The sequence below is a fragment of the Gymnogyps californianus genome, chromosome Z (assembly GCF_018139145.2).
Source record: "Gymnogyps californianus isolate 813 chromosome Z, ASM1813914v2, whole genome shotgun sequence".
Lineage (NCBI taxonomy): Eukaryota > Metazoa > Chordata > Aves > Accipitriformes > Cathartidae > Gymnogyps > Gymnogyps californianus.
The window spans coordinates 43524165-43544325 of record NC_059500.1 but is presented as its reverse complement, the minus strand read 5'-3'; the positions used below and the strand labels follow the sequence as shown (position 1 = coordinate 43544325).

At 38.5% G+C, this 20161-nt stretch overlaps 1 protein-coding gene across 1 annotated transcript in view; it reads right to left on the bottom strand.

Annotated features, from left to right (window-relative positions):
* GNA14 (G protein subunit alpha 14) overlaps positions 1 to 20161 on the bottom strand; it is an 89846-nt gene that overhangs the window by 37724 nt on the left and 31961 nt on the right. The window contains exon 2 of the mRNA XM_050912577.1: positions 13027 to 13211. Within this exon, the coding sequence (XP_050768534.1) occupies positions 13027 to 13211 (185 nt within the window). The remainder of the gene's footprint in view (positions 1 to 13026; positions 13212 to 20161) is intronic.

Sequence of the window (20161 nt, the reverse complement as noted above, 5' to 3'; positions counted from 1 at the left end):
CAGCAACAGAGTTCATCATTTTGTGTGAAATTTGGATTTCTTTTCCCTATATGCATCACTTAACCCCTCTTTACACCAAATCTAATCTGCCATTTTATTTATTATTTATCTCATGCAATTCTTTATTGTTGACCCTCATCTTTACTACTCAAACACCCAGGAACGTGCTAATAGAAAAGCTGTGACAATGGTGAAAGGCATTCTTTAACCATTCAAGACAACTTGCATCTATGCAAGGGACACTGCTGCCTAGGACACTAGGCTGACAGAAGCACCAGAAATCACTAGCCTGCACTCCACTATGGCTGTATTTATTTTAATGTAGAACTCCCAACCAAAGCAGAGCGCAAAGCTTCCCAACAGCTTTGTGTCCCTCCAAGCCACGCATCATGTCACATTGAGACTTTGGGAAAAGCTAGCTTAGCCATCCTGCCTCTTGATTTTTAGGCTACACCATGAAGAAGCTTGGAACTGATCCTGATTGAAGGACTGGAGCCGTGCCTAGTATGTGCCTTCATGAGAAAACTGGAACTATTAAGGGATCAAAGAGAATAAGCACAAGTAACTCAATCACTCAAAGTGTAGAACAGAAAGTAACAGATGACTTTTCAAGATAACCAGCAAATATGTAACAATATCCACATGCCAAAAGTGGAAGCCTGGCACGGAATAGAACAAGGCACCTTTTCCATCCATTCCTATGAGAGTAACCTATCACTGGAATACTTCACCAAGAATTGAAGTGAATTTACTATTACAGTGTTTCTTATTTTATTTTGAATTGGAGCATAACTTTTAGAAAAACAGCCAAGCTGGAATGCAAGAAAGTCCTATGGTCTGTGCTGTACAGGAAATCAGACCAGATAATCACAGTACCATCTCTCCAGTCCATTATGTTATTCTATAATGCATCTTTGTGCCAAGCACTTTTGGGACATATTTGCATGGCATAACAGAAAAATAGCAGTCAGCTTTTGAGATACTTTTAAGAAATGTTATCTCTTGGAATTCAGCACAATGTGTGTTATGTTCCATGTATTTAATTTAATTTGTCCCTAGCAGGAACATAGACCAGAAGCCAGCAGAGCAGGGGAATTACAAGCACATATCTAGCATCAAAAGGAAAAGGAGACACTCAGGAATTTAACAAAGGACAACTAGGAATAAAATATTAACTTATACAATATTAAGCTTTATTTACTTTTAGAATTCCTACTCCTCTTTCTAGTTCATTCTTTGTCCCCTGTTCTCTTTGGGTTTCCTACACCTCTCTTAAGCTTCCCCAACTGATCCCTTATCCCAACCATTTCTTTTTGTACAAGAATACTTCAACATTTCCTGTGATGACAGGGGTTATCCTTGAAAAATCCCTTAGTTTTTCTACTTTTCTTGACTTGGTAGAAAAGAGGAAATAACAAAGTCTTGTCAGTCTAGTCTTTCTACTAACAATTTTTTCTACTACTAAAGAAGAAATAGGTTTTTACCTTTCACAACTTTCTTTTTGCGACACCCACAGTGTCTGTAGTGCTATATAACTACCTTCTCCCTGCTTCTGCTCATCAGACATCGATTGTCCTTTTAAGTAGAAGCAAAAGAAACAAATAAAAAGGCAAGGAGAAAAGCTTAGTATTTTGGTACATCTCTTGACAAGTCTCTTTAATACTAACAAACTCAACGCTAGATATTCCTGGCTTTGCCACACACTTAATTAACACAGGACACATGATTTTGTGGCATACAGCTGTGGAGGTCTGGTCTGCAAATACCAAAAGGACCTCTTGCGTATCTGCTGACAAAAGTCATGAAAGGTGCAGATCCCCTCTGGACTTCTTTTTCACTACCTACCTTCCAGACTACCTCCTCCCACGCTGCTCTGAGGGCCATGCCCTCTCCCCTGCCTGTCCATCACCATCCCTGTAGAGTTCACAGAATCACAGAATGGTTGGGGTTGGAAGAGACCTCTGGAGATCATCGGGAGTTAAGAAACTTTCCTCTTTTTCTGACTATTTTTTCTTATTCCGTTAGCCATCAGCTGCCCATGCCATCCAACTTTTTGCCAGAGACCAGCTTTAGCTCATGGTAGCACACATGGTTTGAACGCATAACTGAAGTGCTGAAATACCTCAGACACTGGTATGCAAATGCAAGTGTTTATGTGAAATTCTGCCAGGGTAGCTGCCATCTAGCACATGTGGCAGAAGCCTTGCAAGATGGACTGAGTGTTTTCACTGGAACAATGTGGGCAAATAAGTTCTCCGAGTGCTTAACAGTTCATTAATAATGCCATTAACATCATTAATGGCTTATGTTACTGGAGCTCCTCTCTCAGGAGAGTTTTGGCAATGCACACAGTTTTTAGGCATCCTTTTGAAAGTGTTGGCCATTGGTCATCAGTTCATACAATCAATTTGCTACACTGTATTCAACTAAACAATCCAAACTATTACTTATACTGTCTTTTCAGTTTCCTTGGACACTTATACTTAGATTTCTATTTTACAAGAGTACTTGCCCATTACCAAGAATTTTCACAAGATGTTTCAGCCAACATTTTCAGAAACTATTGCAGATTACAAAAAATCTTTAAAGTATTAGAAATTTCAGACTTGTCTAGAAAGCTAAGATTATTTTTTGTTAATGACTGAGAGATAAGAGGAAAAAAGAAGAAATACCAGCAGGACAAACACATACGAAAACACAGCAGGAACAAGAAAGAAATGTACCAGCCATAAAGCATGCAATTACTCTGTTTTTTACTGTACTGCCTACCATGCAGTCTCAGCTTCAAACAAAGACTCCTGGGTAAATTAATACTGACTTCCTTTAGAATAGTGTATCTGCCCATTTAGATGAATGTATGTTCTGAGAGGGACAGACCTGTAGATTTAAGAAGCCAAATAACCAAGTGGAAAAAGAACAATTCTAATTCCCAAATAAGAATGAACTTTCTTCAGATTTTCTACTACAAGACTTTGTTTTACCAAACCTGTTCAAAGGAGTATATTAGAGAGGAGAAGAAATCTGAGCTGAAGTCAGTTCCTTAAAGCCCCTAAATAGTTGCATATGTTATTACAGCTTTTTAAATCCTCATCCTTTTCCTCTTTAATGTGAATTGCCTATAGTCAATTTATTCTGTTGCTGTTTTGAAATTTATTATACACTCTAGCCTAAGGGCAAATTAGCCGTCTTTTCACCTCAATTTTTGAGAAGCAATCTATAAATACCTCAAAAACATGAGATATACTCTTTAATGTCACACTAATTAAGTTAGTGACTAAATATGTGTATAAAATACACTACTTTTTTATTCTAAGAAACAGGATTTTTTACTGTACAGCAAGAATTGAAAAAATTAATTCAAGATTTCTCCTCTGTATCTTGCATCCAAATACAATGTATTCTACACTACAGCAGATTTTTCAATAAAGGTGATAAGAATCAAGTGACAGAAAGAAAGCTTTTTAGTTTAAAAAGTACAAATGTTTGTCCCAAGCTTCCCTTTCCTTTGACGAGCTGCTGAGCTGTGCACTTATTTCCCCAGTTACCACACACACTCCTCAGGAAAGTTAAACTCACAGTGAGTGCTACCATCACAATTTGATGAAGCAGAGTGAACAAGGTTTGCACACAAAAATCCATCTGGCCTTAATTTACTGTATTCTTGTTGCTGTATGGATGAGTAAATAAATACTGGTTTAAATGTCAAAGCCATTGAAATCCCTATTTTACACAAGCGAACAGGACCTTTGTCGACTCTACTTGACAGCTATTGAGCATAACACCTATTCAGAGTTGTCCAGCCCTTGCAAATAGATAACATCGTCAACCCCCCTAGACAAGGGGAGCCTCCTTGCTGCGTTGGCAGTGTGGCCTCCAGGCAGCAGCAGGCATTTCTCCATGCCTCTAAATTAATCTCCCAGTCAAACATGGAGATGGGGAAATGGCTTGCAAGAAAAAACAACTGACAGCATGCAAAGAGACATCCAGTACCAGAGTAGCATATTCTGCCCCCAAAAAATGCTCTGTATCCTTCCAAGAAGGAGAGTCAGATACACAGGCTTGCTGACCAGCATCAATATAATAGTCCTTAGAATCACTTCATATAGTGTAAGAATATACAAGTTCAATTAATGAAAAGAACAATATGCATCATGTTTCAATATCTGTAGGGGGGGGAAGAGTTAAAAAATGGCACTATGGTGTTTGCTAGGAAATAGACTAACACTAAAAACACTTCTCCATTGTGGCAAATTCATTCCAAAGAATAATTTTGTCGGCAGATCATAAATCCACAAAATATGTCACAGGCTTTAGCACTAAGGAAAGAGCAGGCCTAGAGGAGTTTTCTAGCCGCTTCTCTTTCTGAAGTGGCTTTTTCATTTTTAACATGACAGCAGATGCTGATTTAAGTGATTTTGGCTGAGTTGCTACTAATTGGTCTTTTCATCTGCCATTAATTTATTTGTCTTCTTGTTCATTAAGAGATTTAATTGCAGCAACATAGAAATTTGCCAATTTTCCTTTAGAAAAATACCCATTAAACTTTCTATTAAAAAAAATCCTCAGATTTTCCATTGCAGGAGTTAGTCCCATATTACAGTAAATATTTCTATAAAATAGTATGTCTTTTTTCTGAGAATTAGGAGTTTTCAACTGTATGCAGTCACTCATTTTTATCTTAATAAAAAGCAAAGCATGCAAGGAACACCACACAAGAAAACTTCATGAACTGGAAAAAGTTGTCAGCAAAAACAGTCACACAGCCTTTCACACAGAGAACATGTCTTTTATACAGCCAGTTGTGTGCAGATATCAAAAGCCTCCAGCTGTGACACACATTTTCAAGTATCTTCCTCTCAGGACTGATTCAACCTCTGGCTCCTCACGCCAAATCCAAAAATGCAGACTTTTGTGTTGTTTTAAATGTTATTTTCTTAAAGCTTTTGACAAATCAATCATTTAAAAAAGACAATTTATTGTTGCTTTCTGATTGAGAGTCATTTTTTCCTCATTCTGCTGACCAAGGGCTCTGAGACATGAACTCTGGCTAATTTTGTTGTGACAACTACAGATGTGAACTTGCCAGACTGAACTCGGGCGACGGAGCCAGAGGCATATGCTTCCATCCTGATTCCGATGCAGAAGCAGCAAGACCTGACAGAGAAGCTGGGTGAGAAAATGCATTCAGCCACAGCAGCCTTTGTACAGTGACCTTGTTTCAGCCTCTATAGCAAAGTTTTGCCACTTTTTATCTCTCTAGCCCACAGCACAGAGAATAACGGGACTCTGCTCCATCTTCTGCACCATTAGCAGACTTGTTTACCAAGCTTCCCTTGGTTTCAGTTGCCAATAAATAATGCTTTCGCAGCCACAAAGTCGGCAATGGAATTATTCAGTTGTTACAAAGGAAGGAGTATGGGGAACAGAAAGGATATTTGGTCTGCAGAACATTAAAGTCTGCTCTGAAAAGCCAAAAAATCTTAACCACTTGTACATATCCTTCTCATATTTGCCCTTATATGCAATCCTCCACTTCAAAGTACAAAACTAGGTCTGGAGTCTTCACTTAGGAGCTCTACATCATTAAATATTTTTTCCCATCACCATCCTTCCTTTTCATTATCAGATCACTTCTTATCTATATGTATTATTTATGCCAGTAAGATTTATAACATTATAAAGTAAGAGGAGAACCAGGCTCAATGAATTCACTGCTGGCTGAAGAGCTTCTGCCCAATCATTCATAATGCACTAAAATCAAGCCTGGTTACTCAAATGCTGTGTGCTTGTGTACTTTTGTGTGTTATGTTAAATGCTGCATAGAAATAATAACTATAAAGTTAGAACATTTTAGATGAAAGGCCATGTCAAGAGAAAAATGAATTCCAGAAGATACAGATACAACATTTTCTGGAAAAAGTCTAACAAAGTATCAACTCTGAGAAGTACCCGATTTTGGTAGATCTACCGGTGTTCCTCTGGCCAAACTTCCATATTTATGTGTCGTGGTTTAACCCCAGTCAGCAGCCAAGCACCACGCAGCTGCTCCCTCACTCCCTGCTCCCAGTGGGATGGGGAGGAGAATTGGGAAAGAAGGCAGAACTCATGAGTTGAGATAAGAACAGTTTAATAACTAAAGTATAATACTAACAATAATAATAATGAAATATTATAATAATAATAGTAATGAAAAGGAATATAACAAAAAAAAGAAGAGGGGAAAAAAACCCCAGTGATGCACAATGCGATTGCTCACCACCCGCTGACCAATGCCAGAGCCGCGATCCGTGCCTCCCGGCCAACTCCCCCCTGTTTATATACTGGGCATGACGTTCCATGGTATGGAATACCCCTTTGGCTAGTTCGGGTCAGCTGCCCCGGCTATGCTCCCTCCCAGCTTCTTGCACACTTGCTTGCTGGCAGAGCATGGGAAACTGAAAAGTCCTTGGCTTAAGATAAGCGCTACTTAGCAACAACTAAAACCTCAGAGTGTTATCAACATTATTCTCACACTAAATCCAAAACACAGCACTGTACCGTCTACTAAGAAGAGAGTTAACTCTGTCCCAGCCGAAACCAGGACATTAGGAAAATATAGGCCCTATTATTGGTCAGAAAACTTTTAACTTTTCTCACCATGAACCCAGTAACCACCAGTATTTACTTTTCTTAAAAAAAACCAGAATTTGAAGTACGGGTGCACTTGCTGGTATTTTAAGAGAAAAAATGTTCATTCTAAAGAAGGAATTACGCACCTATCTCAAAGATCATGAGACCTAAGAAATTAAAAATCACCACTATCATAAATGCAACTCAGTTTAGAGACTCAAATAAGTCAGTTCAGCCAAAACTTTCTTAAAAATCCAGTACATACACACAGTCTTTCTCCCATCCTTCACTTCTCTGCCCAAAACCTTAAATGTACATACTTTTTAAGACATACTTTTTTCCCCTTTCTGCTCTTCTGCTTGTGATATCGCTCCAATTACAGGTTTTTACATGTTTTTTCCCCAAAAACATCCAAAAGGCAGTTATAATTAGTTGAAAGAATTGGAAAGGTCAGCTCTGTTTCTGGTAAGCTAAACCATCTCCCCTAGTGCAGAAGACCAAAAGCAAAATAAAAACACATAACATAAACTTAAACATAAGATTTTACTGACAGAAAGGAAAAAAAACCTGAGAGAACCCAAAAACACAAAACAAAGAAAAAAAAACCCTCCACCTTAAGCTAAATAACAAGACAACGACACAAAACTTGGAATGAATTTGTGAATAAGTTAGAAGCTTATATAGCTTCTGAGGCTTTAGAAGGTAAAGAATTACCTGAAGATTTCTAACCAACAGTGAATTATTTTTAAGAACAAATGAATACAGCAATTTCACTAGAAAACAGGGAAGCGGGTAGTTGGAGCTTGCATGCTAAGAAAAAAAGCAAAAGCGTGTCAATACTGCTTTTGCATCTAGGTCTGCCTAGAAACTATTTAGGAAGGTAGTCTGCCAGCAGCAGATGATTCTGAATTTACCAAAGAAGAAGAGGAAGAAACAAGTCTAAACCTGGTCAGTCACATTTATTTAAATTCAATGGAGCAATGCAAACAATTATGCAAACAACCTCTCTAGTATTGGCAGGGATAAGTAAATGAGATAGATCCCAGTATTCACCCTCATCCACAAGATGGCATGGTAGAGAAGCTCAGAAGTTTTTTAAGTAAAAGTAAGCCATGGTCCGTATATTTACAGGCCTGTACAGCACTCCCACAGGTCTCTCAATAATAATTAGTAACTAGCATTATTGTTTATAAGCACACACTTTTACTATGACATACCAGAATAAGAACTCCACCATTCAAGGCGGTGGTATTACTGGAAACAGTCCCATTAGGGGTCTGGCAATTTTTAAATACAATAAGGCATTCTGATGAATGTGACCGTAAAAAGACAAACCAAAACCAACAAAAACCAAGCAAATAAAAACTCCCCACACAACCTCAGTAAGTCCCACATATTCTAATGTCAACAAACATGCACACAGTCCCAACAGAGCACATGCACATTCCATGTGTGGCGGGGAAGGCTGTCATGTTAAGAAGTGGAAAATTTCCTTCTTGACTTCCACGTGGAGAGCAGTTAATTCAGTATCAACAGGTTTTGTATTTGCTCATGTAAAGCAGCACACAACTTTAATGCCCCAAAGTGCATACTTAATCTCCTTGCTCTAGAATGAGGCCATGTTCTCACTCAAAAAATAACTTACAAAACCAAAAATAACAGGAAAAACCTATTGCCCTTCCAGGGAGGAAGCAGAAAGTCTAATGTTGTGTGCCCAACTGTCTAAGCATATGATGCTACATGCTCATGCATGGGCAGCTAAATAACTTTTTGTGACTGAGTGAACGCCAGTTCCTCGTGCAGGTACTTTGAAAGGAGCCTCTCCTCTGTTGATTCTTTGCTTTTAGTTCAATTGGGTTACTTGGAGAAGCTTTGTCCTTTCTCTATTTTTAACCGTCTAGCAGCACTAAATTTGTTGAAGCAAAGAATTTTAGCTTTTTAACTTCGACCTCTTTGTGGAATTCAACTGAAATCAGACAGAAGGTCCAAAGACAGATACAATTCGTCTGGTCTCATAAGTCTCATTTCCTTGGAAAGTCAAATTGAAACCTCTGTTTAGGAGTGCCTAGACCCAGACTTTGTGCATTGGCCCATAATTAAACACGTTTGTTATGAAGAAGGATGCAATATGTTTTGGAATGTTTTGAATTCATGTCTCTATAAAACAAACTGCTAAAAATACATCTAGACTGTCTATAAATTCTAGCCCTTTATCACCTGCATTAATGCTAGCACAATGAAAATCAGTTACCAAAGTACTGCATCTTTAAAGTTAAATTTGGTTGTAATAGGAAAGTACTTTTAAAAGCATAAAGTAATGTTAATACCATCAGGTTACTCTTAAAATAAAGCACTTGCTATGAGCAATGGTTTCTGTGCTAAGGTTTAAAAAAATGGAGAAGAATGAACTGTGTTACGTCATTTTCCACATCTTCAAATGCAAATGTGCAATGAAATCAACCAATAATTACTCTTCGCTGTGTTTTCCATTTGTCCCAGCTACACGGCTTCCTTAATTCCCAAATCTCATCTTACTGTACTTGTCTTTTTGCATTCCCCTTTTCTGACATAAGTTAATTACCTGTCCCGTAAAATTCATTTGGCATTGTCGTACTTCTTTTGTCCAGAAAAATATTAGTTTTGCTGACACTAACTCATGCCGGGGCAACTTTGTAAGACAGAAGGACACTGGATTACTACTTACTGAAAGCAAGAAATGTTTTCTGAAACAAGAAATCTCTTTCTGAAATGCATTTTTACACAGTATTCTGTTTTTCTCCTTAGGAAAAAAGTAATTGTTCATACTGCTACAAAGATCTGTTGTTAATTGCAAACACATGCACTGTCATCTTACCAGGGTATTTCAAAAAACAAACCAACCCACAACAACAGGACTGAATTCCTATTCTATGATCCTCATCCTGAACAGCTATATAAAAAGGTCTTCCCAGTAGGCTAAGTGGATACTTTTTTTTTTGTAAATGCAAGGAAGTTGAAGTTTCTAATGTTGCCTGAAGCGAGAAGGAAAAGAGAGTGATTTTCTTGCGATATAGGATACACGTTAGTTTGGAAGATGAGGGAAAAGTTTCGGTGAACTAGTATTTTAAAATCTCTGTTGCATCTCCAGTTCAGATAGACTTAAACAACTTGTTTCTTCTGCATATTTGTAATACAGCAAAAACTAACATAATCCATCAAGATGTGACTGACAGGCACAGTCAAGCAACCAAGAAACATTTTAAAATCTGCCTTTTAAGATTGATGTATACTCACAAATGGAATGCTGTATTTTCCCTTCCTCCAACATCACCTGATTTCCTCCTCCTGTTTGAAGTTTTCTTTTCCTACACTTTAAGTTGATTAAAAAAAAATTCAGACGGAAAAAAAGAGCTTTCACTACTTCTCAGCTATCAGCTGATTTTTTATTTCTCTGTGCCTCACACGTACAATCCTTCTCTCACTTACTTAAGATTCACATTAACTCAATCACAATTTCTCAAAGAAGCCAAGAGACAGGCTGCCATTAACTTTCATCTTGCTTTTTGGCAGTCTCTACTACCATATGGAAAGAAGAAGTGTTTGTAACAGTAGTTGATTCAAGCCCTCATACAAAAAGACTGTCCTCAGAGACTGTAAATCATGCTGTACTGTAACTGGCTATTTAACTAACACTCAATTTACCATTTCCACTCTACAACATTGAAAAAAGTGACATATAGATAATAAATATTACTTCCTCCACCCCACCTCCCCATCCCCTCAACTAGTTCACCTCTAGCAGCAAATTTTATGGAGTGGTTATAACAGGAAAAAAAAGGAGAGGGGGAAAAAAAAAAAATCAAACAATCCATTCCAAAACTGTGGGGTTTAGATAGTACTATAATAATTCCTTGAATTATTAGGTTCCTAAACATCTGCAGGATTTATGCTTAAAATATACCCAAAACATCCTATGATACCTTCCAACTTCAAATTGAGGATGAGACAAAGTATCCCAAAGAACACACCACCTGAAATTAGGATAAAAATTGCCTGCTCAGTTAAAGCTAAAGGTCAAGCATGACTACATAGATAGGTACTTCATCCAAGCAACTTCAAACCAATGCAAAACAAAAACCCCTTCCCATCTCAATGCAGCATCTACAGAAAGTCAGACCATTTACTTAAATACTTGCAGTTGACAACAGCAATAAGAAACCTTTTTAAACACCTTCTATAAAACTTGCTTTTATTTGCAAACATTAAGAGGATTAAGAGGCCTTTTTGGACATTCTGTCCATATACGAGTTACAGATTTTTACACACGTCACACTTACAGAGAGGAGACACTAGGCGCAGAACAATCTGTTCTCCACTACAAAAACATTACATGAAGGCATTCAGCAGCCAGAAAATTCCAGGGCCCACAGAGGAGAAAACCTGACCTGGTCAAAGCACAAACTGGATACAAGAAAAACAAACAAAACAAGCAAACAAAAACTAATAAAAGGGCCAAAGGGAAACAAATTTTTCACGGAAAAGAACGCATGCCATGGAGAAGATGGACATACTGAAATGTGGAGGAGCAAGCTGGACAATTTCCATACAGTCACTGGACACACCTTTGCAATACAATTATGACAGCAGAATCACAACTCCTCTGTTTATCACTGTTGTTGTCAACTGTTTTTCATTACAGGCTTAAGATCCTTTAATGAAAGGCAATTAGAAGATTTATAGTACTCTGCATTATATTCATCACCTAAATGAAAGATTAAAATGCAGTTGTCTCCTGCAAAGTGACTGGAGCGATGTGCGGTTATTTTCATGTTGTCTCTCAAGCGTTTCTCCATGTGTAAGCAAAACTGACTGCTTTCTAAATGCCACTGAAGCTGAGCTTGCCAAGCTGTGTTCTTATCGCTTAGCACTTTGTTGCCTTTAATAAAGAAGCACAAGACCAAATTCTGCCTCTCTCCAACAACTGTAAAATAGCATTATAATCTTCTGAATCTGAAGACACTGGCAGCACAGCTATCATCAAGAACACAATTTAGCCAGAATAGTGTGTTATGGAAACGTATCCAACTCAGCTCTCAGAGCCCAGAATGAGAAAAACTTTGCTGTTTATTAAGTCTTCGTATTTTGTTCTTAATGGGAAGAAAAGAAACCATCAAAACTCAGTAAGAGGCAGTGCAAATGTATTTCTTCAAATAGATTCTGATTATCATCATTTTTCATCAAAATATACACATCTGAATTAGGATGAAGTATATTCACAACCACATTTGCTGTTTCTGTAACTGCTGCCTTCTTAAGGATCTAAAGGTGTTTTACAAACAACTTATCAACCCTCAGAATATTTTCCTTTATGTAGGAAAGAATTACCCTAATACCTCAGCTCTCTGAAGTGCAAAATTTGTTTTTGCTGACATAATCTGTTCTTTTGTGATAAAAAAATAAAAGAATTTTAATTTCCCAGTCCTTTATTTTAAACATTTTCTATCCCTCTTCTCTATAACCCTAAGGAGAACACATAACACAAACCAACTTAAATAATAAAAAATCTGATCATAATTTTGGTTTTTGTATTGTTCATATGCAATCATATTTTTTGAATGAAAAATAGGCTATCAACTGTATTTTCTTCATGTAGTACTTAATTAACCCATAAACTCTAAAAATTGTTTCTGCCTTGGTACTTCCTACACAGTCTTCCCTATCTTAACACTAAAATTTAGCCAACTGGAAATCCCTCTTAATTTAAACAAATATCACCCAACAATTTGCTTACATATTCTTCATGATACTTGAGCAACTGATGCAACGGATGGATGCAAAGGATGCAACTGATTTAACCGAAGCAGAATTTTTTTCTTTATAGTTCTATAATCATATGCACTGAAACCAAAAATGTAATTGTATAACATACATTGAAACTAAAAAACGGTTGGAGAAGACCTTCTACATTTTCAAGTTATTTAAGTACATAAAGGTTGCTACCAAATCCATAAAAGTGCTCTAGGTGGTATGTTTCAAAGCATAGCAGCATCAAGCAGATCTGATGTTTTCCTACAACAGACCCAAAATTCCTCGTTCTGGAGCTCTAACCAGGCTCTGTCTGCATATTCCTGTCATGCACAGTCTAACTCTACAACTTAGATTCCAAAAAAACATATATATATTTTTGGTACTTATTACCAGCTTGCAACTTTGAAAATTCTCCCTTCCTAGCCAGCTCCATCCCATCCTCCCTCACCCTGCCCCTCTTTCCACTAGGAACTCACCCTTGTTCTGTAGAATCAGACAGTGGGGCACTGAACTCCGCACAAGACACACGGATTTTTAAGGTTCTGCCTGTAGAAGGTTATGACTCAAATAATTTGTGTACAGACTGAAATTTCATGGGCTGAAACTAGACTTTTGTTTGTACTGGCTTACCTCATTCTCTTTGGAGGTGTACTGTATCTTGAGAGTATCCATGGCTCTGATCATCGCTTGCATGGCAGTAAATATGTTTTGGTAAACCAGTTTTGTGAAGCCTTTCCTGTCTTCTTCTGTGTAACCTGATCCATGAATAATCCTCATTTGTTTAATGAACGTACTCTTGCCACTTTCTCCTGTGCCTGGGGGAGGGGGAAAGAGGAGAGAGACAAAAAGTATTGTATTTGCAAATCCTGGCAGTTGAGAATATTTGTAAATACAAATACAAAGATGTGCACCTTATCTGAGTCACCATTAACTGTAGTATCATTTCTGAATTTTCCATTCTCCATCATCTATATTGTTCTAGTCAAAATATTTGCATTGCTGGGTTTGGGAGGGTTTTTTTGGTAAAAGTATCTTATCATAATACATCCTACAATGTTTAATGTAAGCATCCTGTAGGTAGAAGTCAGATTACAAAACAAGCATGGTATGTGAGTACAAAAGAAAGAAGTTTTGTTTGTGTAAGGATCACATTCCTCAACGTTGATAACTTTGTACAAAGTTTGTGTACCAGTTACACCTTAAAAATAAAGCCTGCACTAATCCTGAACTTGGGGAAGAATTTATCATTAGGCCACATTACTTAGTTTCACGTTTCTACTGATTCTTATATAAATACTGATTGCAAACATGCTAACTGAAATTACGAAAAATACATTCATTACGGTCAGCTACTCTAAGAATTATTGATTTTATTTAAAAAAAACCATAACAAACAGATATTATAAAGTCCTATATCAACTTATATCATTCATACAATACTTTGCACGTATGTATTGCTTTAAGCCCATTTACAGGACATAGCAATGTATTTCCTAACATTTTTCAGGACGTAAGCTTTGTTCCTCTGTTCTTTCCTATTACCCTTACAACAGAAAAATGTCTGCACTGACTCATATCAAGGGTCCATTCAGGCAATGTCCCGTCTCCAACCAAGTTTGTAAGTGGTGGCCAAGAGAAGAGTAAAAAGAGGGGCCAGAATATATGACAATTCCTCCACAAAACCCTCCCTGCATCTTAAAAGTTAGGACTTAGCTTAGGTGTTCATTAGCTGAATGCTACCTATTTGGTAGCCCTACTATATGTCTCAAGTACTTGGGCAGGTCTCTCCTTAAAGCCATGGAAACTTTTTGCATCCTCAACCCATTTTAGTAAGGAGTTTCAGAGCTCTATCACCCATGATATGTCATTTGTTCGGAGCCTGGATCCACCAGCTTCATTTCTGTTTCTTTTATTCAATAAATCTTCCCCCTTGCCTTCTCCAGGCACTCGTGATTTTATACACCTTTGTCATATTGTATTGGGTTTATGTGGCAAGGTTTTGGTAAGTGAGGGGGCTGCAGGGGTGGCTTCTGTGAGAAGATGCCAGAAGCTTCCCCCATGTCAGACAGCCACTTTCACCAGCTCCAAGAGGGACCCCACCGCTGGCCAAAGCTGAGCCCATCAGTAATGTCGGTAGCACCTCTGTGATAACGTATTTAAGAAAGGGTAAGAAAAGCTGTGCAACAGCTGAGTGAGAGAGGAGTGAGAAAATGTGAGAGAAGCAGCCCTGCACACACCAAGGACAGTGAAGAAGGACGTGGAGGAGGTGCTCCAGGTACCTCTGCTCTCTACTTCGGAGCAGAGATTCCCCTGCAGCCCGTGGAGAAGACCATGGTGAGGCAGGCTGTCCCCCTGCAGCCCACGGAGGACAACAGTGCAGCAGATATCCACCTGCAGCCCGTGGAGGACCCCATGCCAGAGCAGGCAGACATGCCCTGAGGGAAACTTCAGCCCGTGGAGAGCCCATGCAAGAGCAGGCTCCTGGTAGGACCTGTGGCCCATGGGGGACCCACGCTGGAGCCGTCTGTTCCTGAAGGACTGCACCCCGTGGAAGGGACCCACGCTGGAGCAGTTTGTGAAGAACTGCGGCCCGGGGAAAGGACCGATGTTGGAGAAGTTTGTGAAGGACTATCCTGTGGGAGGGACCCCAGGCTGGAGCAGGGGAAAAGCGCGAGGAGGGAGAAGCAGCAGAGACGAAGTGTTACGATCTGACCACAACCCCCATTCCCCATGCCCCTGTGCTGCTCGCGGGGAGGAGGTAGAAGAGTCGGGAGTGAAGTTGAGCCTGGGAAAAAGGGAGGGGTGGGGGGAAGGTGTTTAAAGATTGGTTCTTATTTCTCACTGTCCTTCTGTTGTTAATTGGCAATAAATTAAATTAATTTCCCTAAGCCAAGTCCATTTTGCCTGTGATGTTAATGGGTGAGTGATCTCCCTGTCCTTATCTTGACCCACAAATTTTTTCATCATATTTTCCCCTCTGTCCTGTTGAGAAGGGGGAGTGATAGAGCAGCTTGGTGGGCACCTGGAGGTCAGACAAGGTCAACCCACCACACATATTCACCTTCAGCTGTACTTTTTCTAGGTTGAAGAGTCCTAACCAGGTCAGTACGTTCTCAGGTGGAAGGAAGTCCATAGCTTGATCATCCCCTTCACCCTTGTTGGAGCCTTCTCAGTTCTGTTTACCTCTGAGATATACCTAGAGTACCAAAACTTCAAATACTAAGGTGCTGCCAAAACTTAGATTTATGAAGCGGCATCATTATGTTATCTGTACTGTAAGTAATTAAAAGAGAGAGTGCATGTGCTATACAGTTGTTCTCAATCTGCATTACTTTATACTGATGTACAATTAACTTTACCTGCCATTTCACTGCCTACTCTCACGATATTCTTTTGCAACTTTCAGTCATCCTTACAAACTTGACTAACACTGAGCAGAAAAATTTCTCTTGTAATTGCTCAACCCCTTTCCCACCATACCTTTCATTTCCTCTATATTTCCTGTTATTCAGCATCAATGTGATGTGACTGAACAAATCCATTCCTATCCTATAGAGCTTTTATATGAGAGGGTCATGGACGGCCTTTTCTTGTTCTTCCCCAAGTGAAGGATGGTACAGGAGCAAAAAATACCTGTTATACTTTCTTCTTAAAACCTTCACTGTAATTTTTCAGAAGTTTAACAATTAACTCCATTCTGGCTAAGCTATAGGATTTCACTTCTCCACTAAGAATTTACTGCTGGCAAGATAGTATTCCCATTAACAAACTTCCAGTAATTTACACTTAGTACCACTAGGTGTCAAAAATATATCGGCACAAAGAGGAAAGAGTTCCTCTGAAAATTACATCTTCAGCTATAACAAAGCAGGAAAATACTGTGAGTGCCCACCTCATCATACTGTATCTCAGTACCATAGCAGACCATAGTATCACTTTAATGAAAGATCATGCTAACTGCAGAGCTCCAACCATTAACAGTAACAACAAGCAAAACCCAGATAACCTATGAAAGTGTAATATGTTAGGTATCACTCATATATCATAGCCATTTTTCTGAAACACGTATTACTGTCATCAATTCTTACTCTATGACCTTCTTTCGTATTTTGCATCATCCATTGTGGACTTCCTTTCAAAGCTGTAGCTGTCCCTTATTCCAGCCCATGTTGGTCTACAGTCCTCTAGGACATAGCTAGCACAACTCTGCTCTCCAGGACCTATAGCACTCATCAGAAGAAGAGTGAAGCAACTTTCTAATCAAGGAATAAAAAATATTAAATATTTTTGTCTGTAAAAAGAAGATTAATATAGCTGTTCTTTCAACAAATGTTCAGGATTTCTTTAATTTTGGCATTGTATTGGTTTACTTGAGAGAGATGGAACATAGAGATACGCTGAAATACATGTGAAACAAATTCCTGGAGGAATTAGTTTCAGTAAAATGCTGATGTCACATTATATATCACAGCCCTCAGAAAGGCAGTCCTGGCACGTCAGCTTTAAGAAGTCAACATAAATACAATTCAGTTTAAAAACAAAACAAAACAAAACCCCACTGCCAACTTTTTTCACTGCCAGTGGAACCCTTATATTTGAGAGGAAAACACTCTGATTAATCCAGGTTGAATTGCTGGCCTAAATTTTTCTATAACTCAGAAAAAACAGTCCTATCACGTTACAACAGTGCCCTCTACTAATGTTTGAGTAAAGAAAAACCATTGTGCGACTGTTACCTTCACTGTCAGGAATATGTAACAATGCTGTGAAATTAAGTTTAAAAAATCCAATTTCCTCTTTTACAGAAAGATGCTTTTTTCCAAGCCCCACAAACACCAAAGGTAGATGGAGCCAGGTTTGAAGAGATCATTATCTGTAATCCAAGCTAGAGTTCTTTCCTGCATGTATCCAATTTAATCGTTTAAGAAATTTAAGGTTTATGTTTTATTATTATCTGATTTCATCTAGTCTATAGCAAGCTACAGCAAATGAAAATTGCCTACACAAGTGATTTATACAGTGCTATGAATTACACGGGTGAAAAACAGAGCCATCTTGCTTTACTCCTTGACGTCTCATAATCCTGAACACAAGTTGATTTAAAAGCTTTGTGCTCTCTACCCTGACCTTAGGTAGAGTGCACAGTCTTCCTTCTGTATTCTTCCTTCCAGCAACTCCTTATGTGCCTAGCTGTGCCCTGTCATAAACCCAGAATACAGGGTCTCTGTGCAAATCCAACAATAAATGCTCTTTGTTTCTCCATTCCCATAAGCTATCTAAAAAAATCTTCAGGGCTCATTAGCTTAAAATGAAACAAAGCTTTTGAAGCACATCTTGACAAAGCATCATTTTAAAGCATGTTAAAAAGTGGCAGGGCTTTCAAAAAGAGTTTGAATATGGAATAGTCAGGCCAATATGCATACTTGTGAGATATTAAGCTAAAGATAACTGCATTTCAGGATGAAACTGCATACACAATCAGATCTGGATTGAGTATTTTTTAGTTAAAATAGTTGGAAAACAAATGGAGACACACAAATTGGAACTTGTGTTTTAAGACTTCAGGTGGTGGGGCTTAAGAAAATGGAGTACAGTTTTTACATTACGAATAATAAAAATGGTAATAGGGTAATAAAAAGCAGGTAGTACAGAAAGTGTAGATAATAGAACAATAAAATGTTGTATACCTTGGAGGTATATAATCACATCTTAATCCCATCCATTCTGGAAGCATTAGAGAATGGAGGTCTTTAAAACGTGGCCATATACCTCCAAGGTCTTGGAAACCTGTTATTACAAGCAAGTTTAAAAAGGTTATTTGCGTAAAAAAAAAACCCCAACAAAACGAAACAAAATTGCCCAAAAAACCCAGGCAAAGTGTATTTTACTCCTCAGTGACATTTGTGGTAAGCACTTCCCCATAATACATTTAGTGCATTTATCCTCAGGAAATGATCTCTTGAATCACTACTGCCAAAATATGGAATACATATTGTACTGACTAGGTCAAGAGACAGAATATTCTCAAAAGGTAAGATGTAAATACATTAGTTAATGTCACATATTTATCCTCCTTCCAGTCACTTCAAGCATTCATTTTTTTTCCTCTGCTTCCAACTACTGACTGCCACATAGGTTAAGCATTACTTTCACAATGCAATGCACATAGTCACATGAAAACAAAGCCACAACCGTTTCCACTACTACAAGGCAGGGACAGGACAGTGTTTTTAATGACCTGGGGAAAAGCCAAAGCAGATTTCATCTCTACGACTCATACACAGTTAGTTCTTGTTTTCCAATAGGAATGTAACCCAAAAATAAAATGTTTTCCCTTCTCTTGTTCATTTACCAATAAGCATTCCTGATATCTGTGCCAAGCAATATTTTGAAGTATTATCTGTCGCTTTTTAGTAACCAACAATGCAAACCCCCCCCTCCATAAATGTATAAAGAAACAAATGGGGGGGGGGGGGGGGCAGGGAGGTGAACAACCAAAAAAACAACAGCTATTTCAGATACTCCATTCATATTCTGTAGGATTCAGAACCATTTTCCACATCTGTTACCAGGGAAACAGCTCTCATTCATTCTAAAATCCCACATATTAAAAGCACATTCTGGTGACTTTTCCCCTGCTGATGACAGGGAACATGATTAAGAATAAGAGTTTTGCAATTTCCGAAGTTTAATTAACAGAGGAAGAGGCTCCAAACATATTTAATAATCACCATCAAAAGCTCTCTAGAGAAAAAAAACAATATACTTTTTTAAAAATGATTTATAAGTCCATCTGGACTAGTGCTACGCATATAGCTGAATGTCTGCTTCTGCACTGGCACCACTTATTTGACACCTACATAACTCACTATTTCAATGTTATTTCTGCTACTAAGTATAAAGGTGGAAGTGATAATACATCTGCAAATAAGCCATTCAATTACAGGATTCTTAGAAAACCAAGCTTAAAAGCTTAGAAAAAAAGCTTAAATACATAATTTTTTACCGAGGAACAATTATATAAATCAAAAGTTCCACAGCTCATTCTGGTATTTTGTTCTATAAAAGCACAGGATCAAATTAGCCTTCATTGCATTATTCTAAGTCGTTCCAAACACTCTGAAGGAAAGCATCAGAGCAAAATCAGCATTGGAACCAGAACTTACAACCTCTGGTCAAATCCTCCAAGGTTTTGCACATGGGATATGAGGCTTTGTAAAACAGTTCACATGCTTAACATGCAAAGGCTACCACCCCCATAAAAAAAGCATCTGCTACTGTTGAAAATATTCATACTGAAAGTATTTTTAAAATAATTTTATACAAAAAATAGAAAAGGATATCACAGACGATGCAGGCGCACATGTGCATGTGCACACATGTAGGTGTGTATCCTATAAAATTGGTAGTAGCACCTGGACAGGCTTTAAAGAGGAAACAGAAGAACTTGTCAGGAACAACCTCCCTCGATGACTCTGCGATTCTTCCTCTTTTTTACTGGGGAGCCCAGAACTGGACCCGGCACTCCAGGTGGGGCCTCACCAGCGCTAAGGGGAGGGGAAGGATCACCTCCCTCCACCTGCTGGCAGCACTCCTCCTAATGCACCCAGGGTACAATTCGCCTTTGTTGCTGCAATGGCGCATTGCTGGCTCGTGTTCAACTTGGTGTTCACCAGGACCCCCAGGTCCTTTCTGCAAAGCTGCTTTCCAGCCAGTCAGCGCACGGTAACTGGTGCTTGGGGTTGTTCCTCCCCAGGTGCAGGCC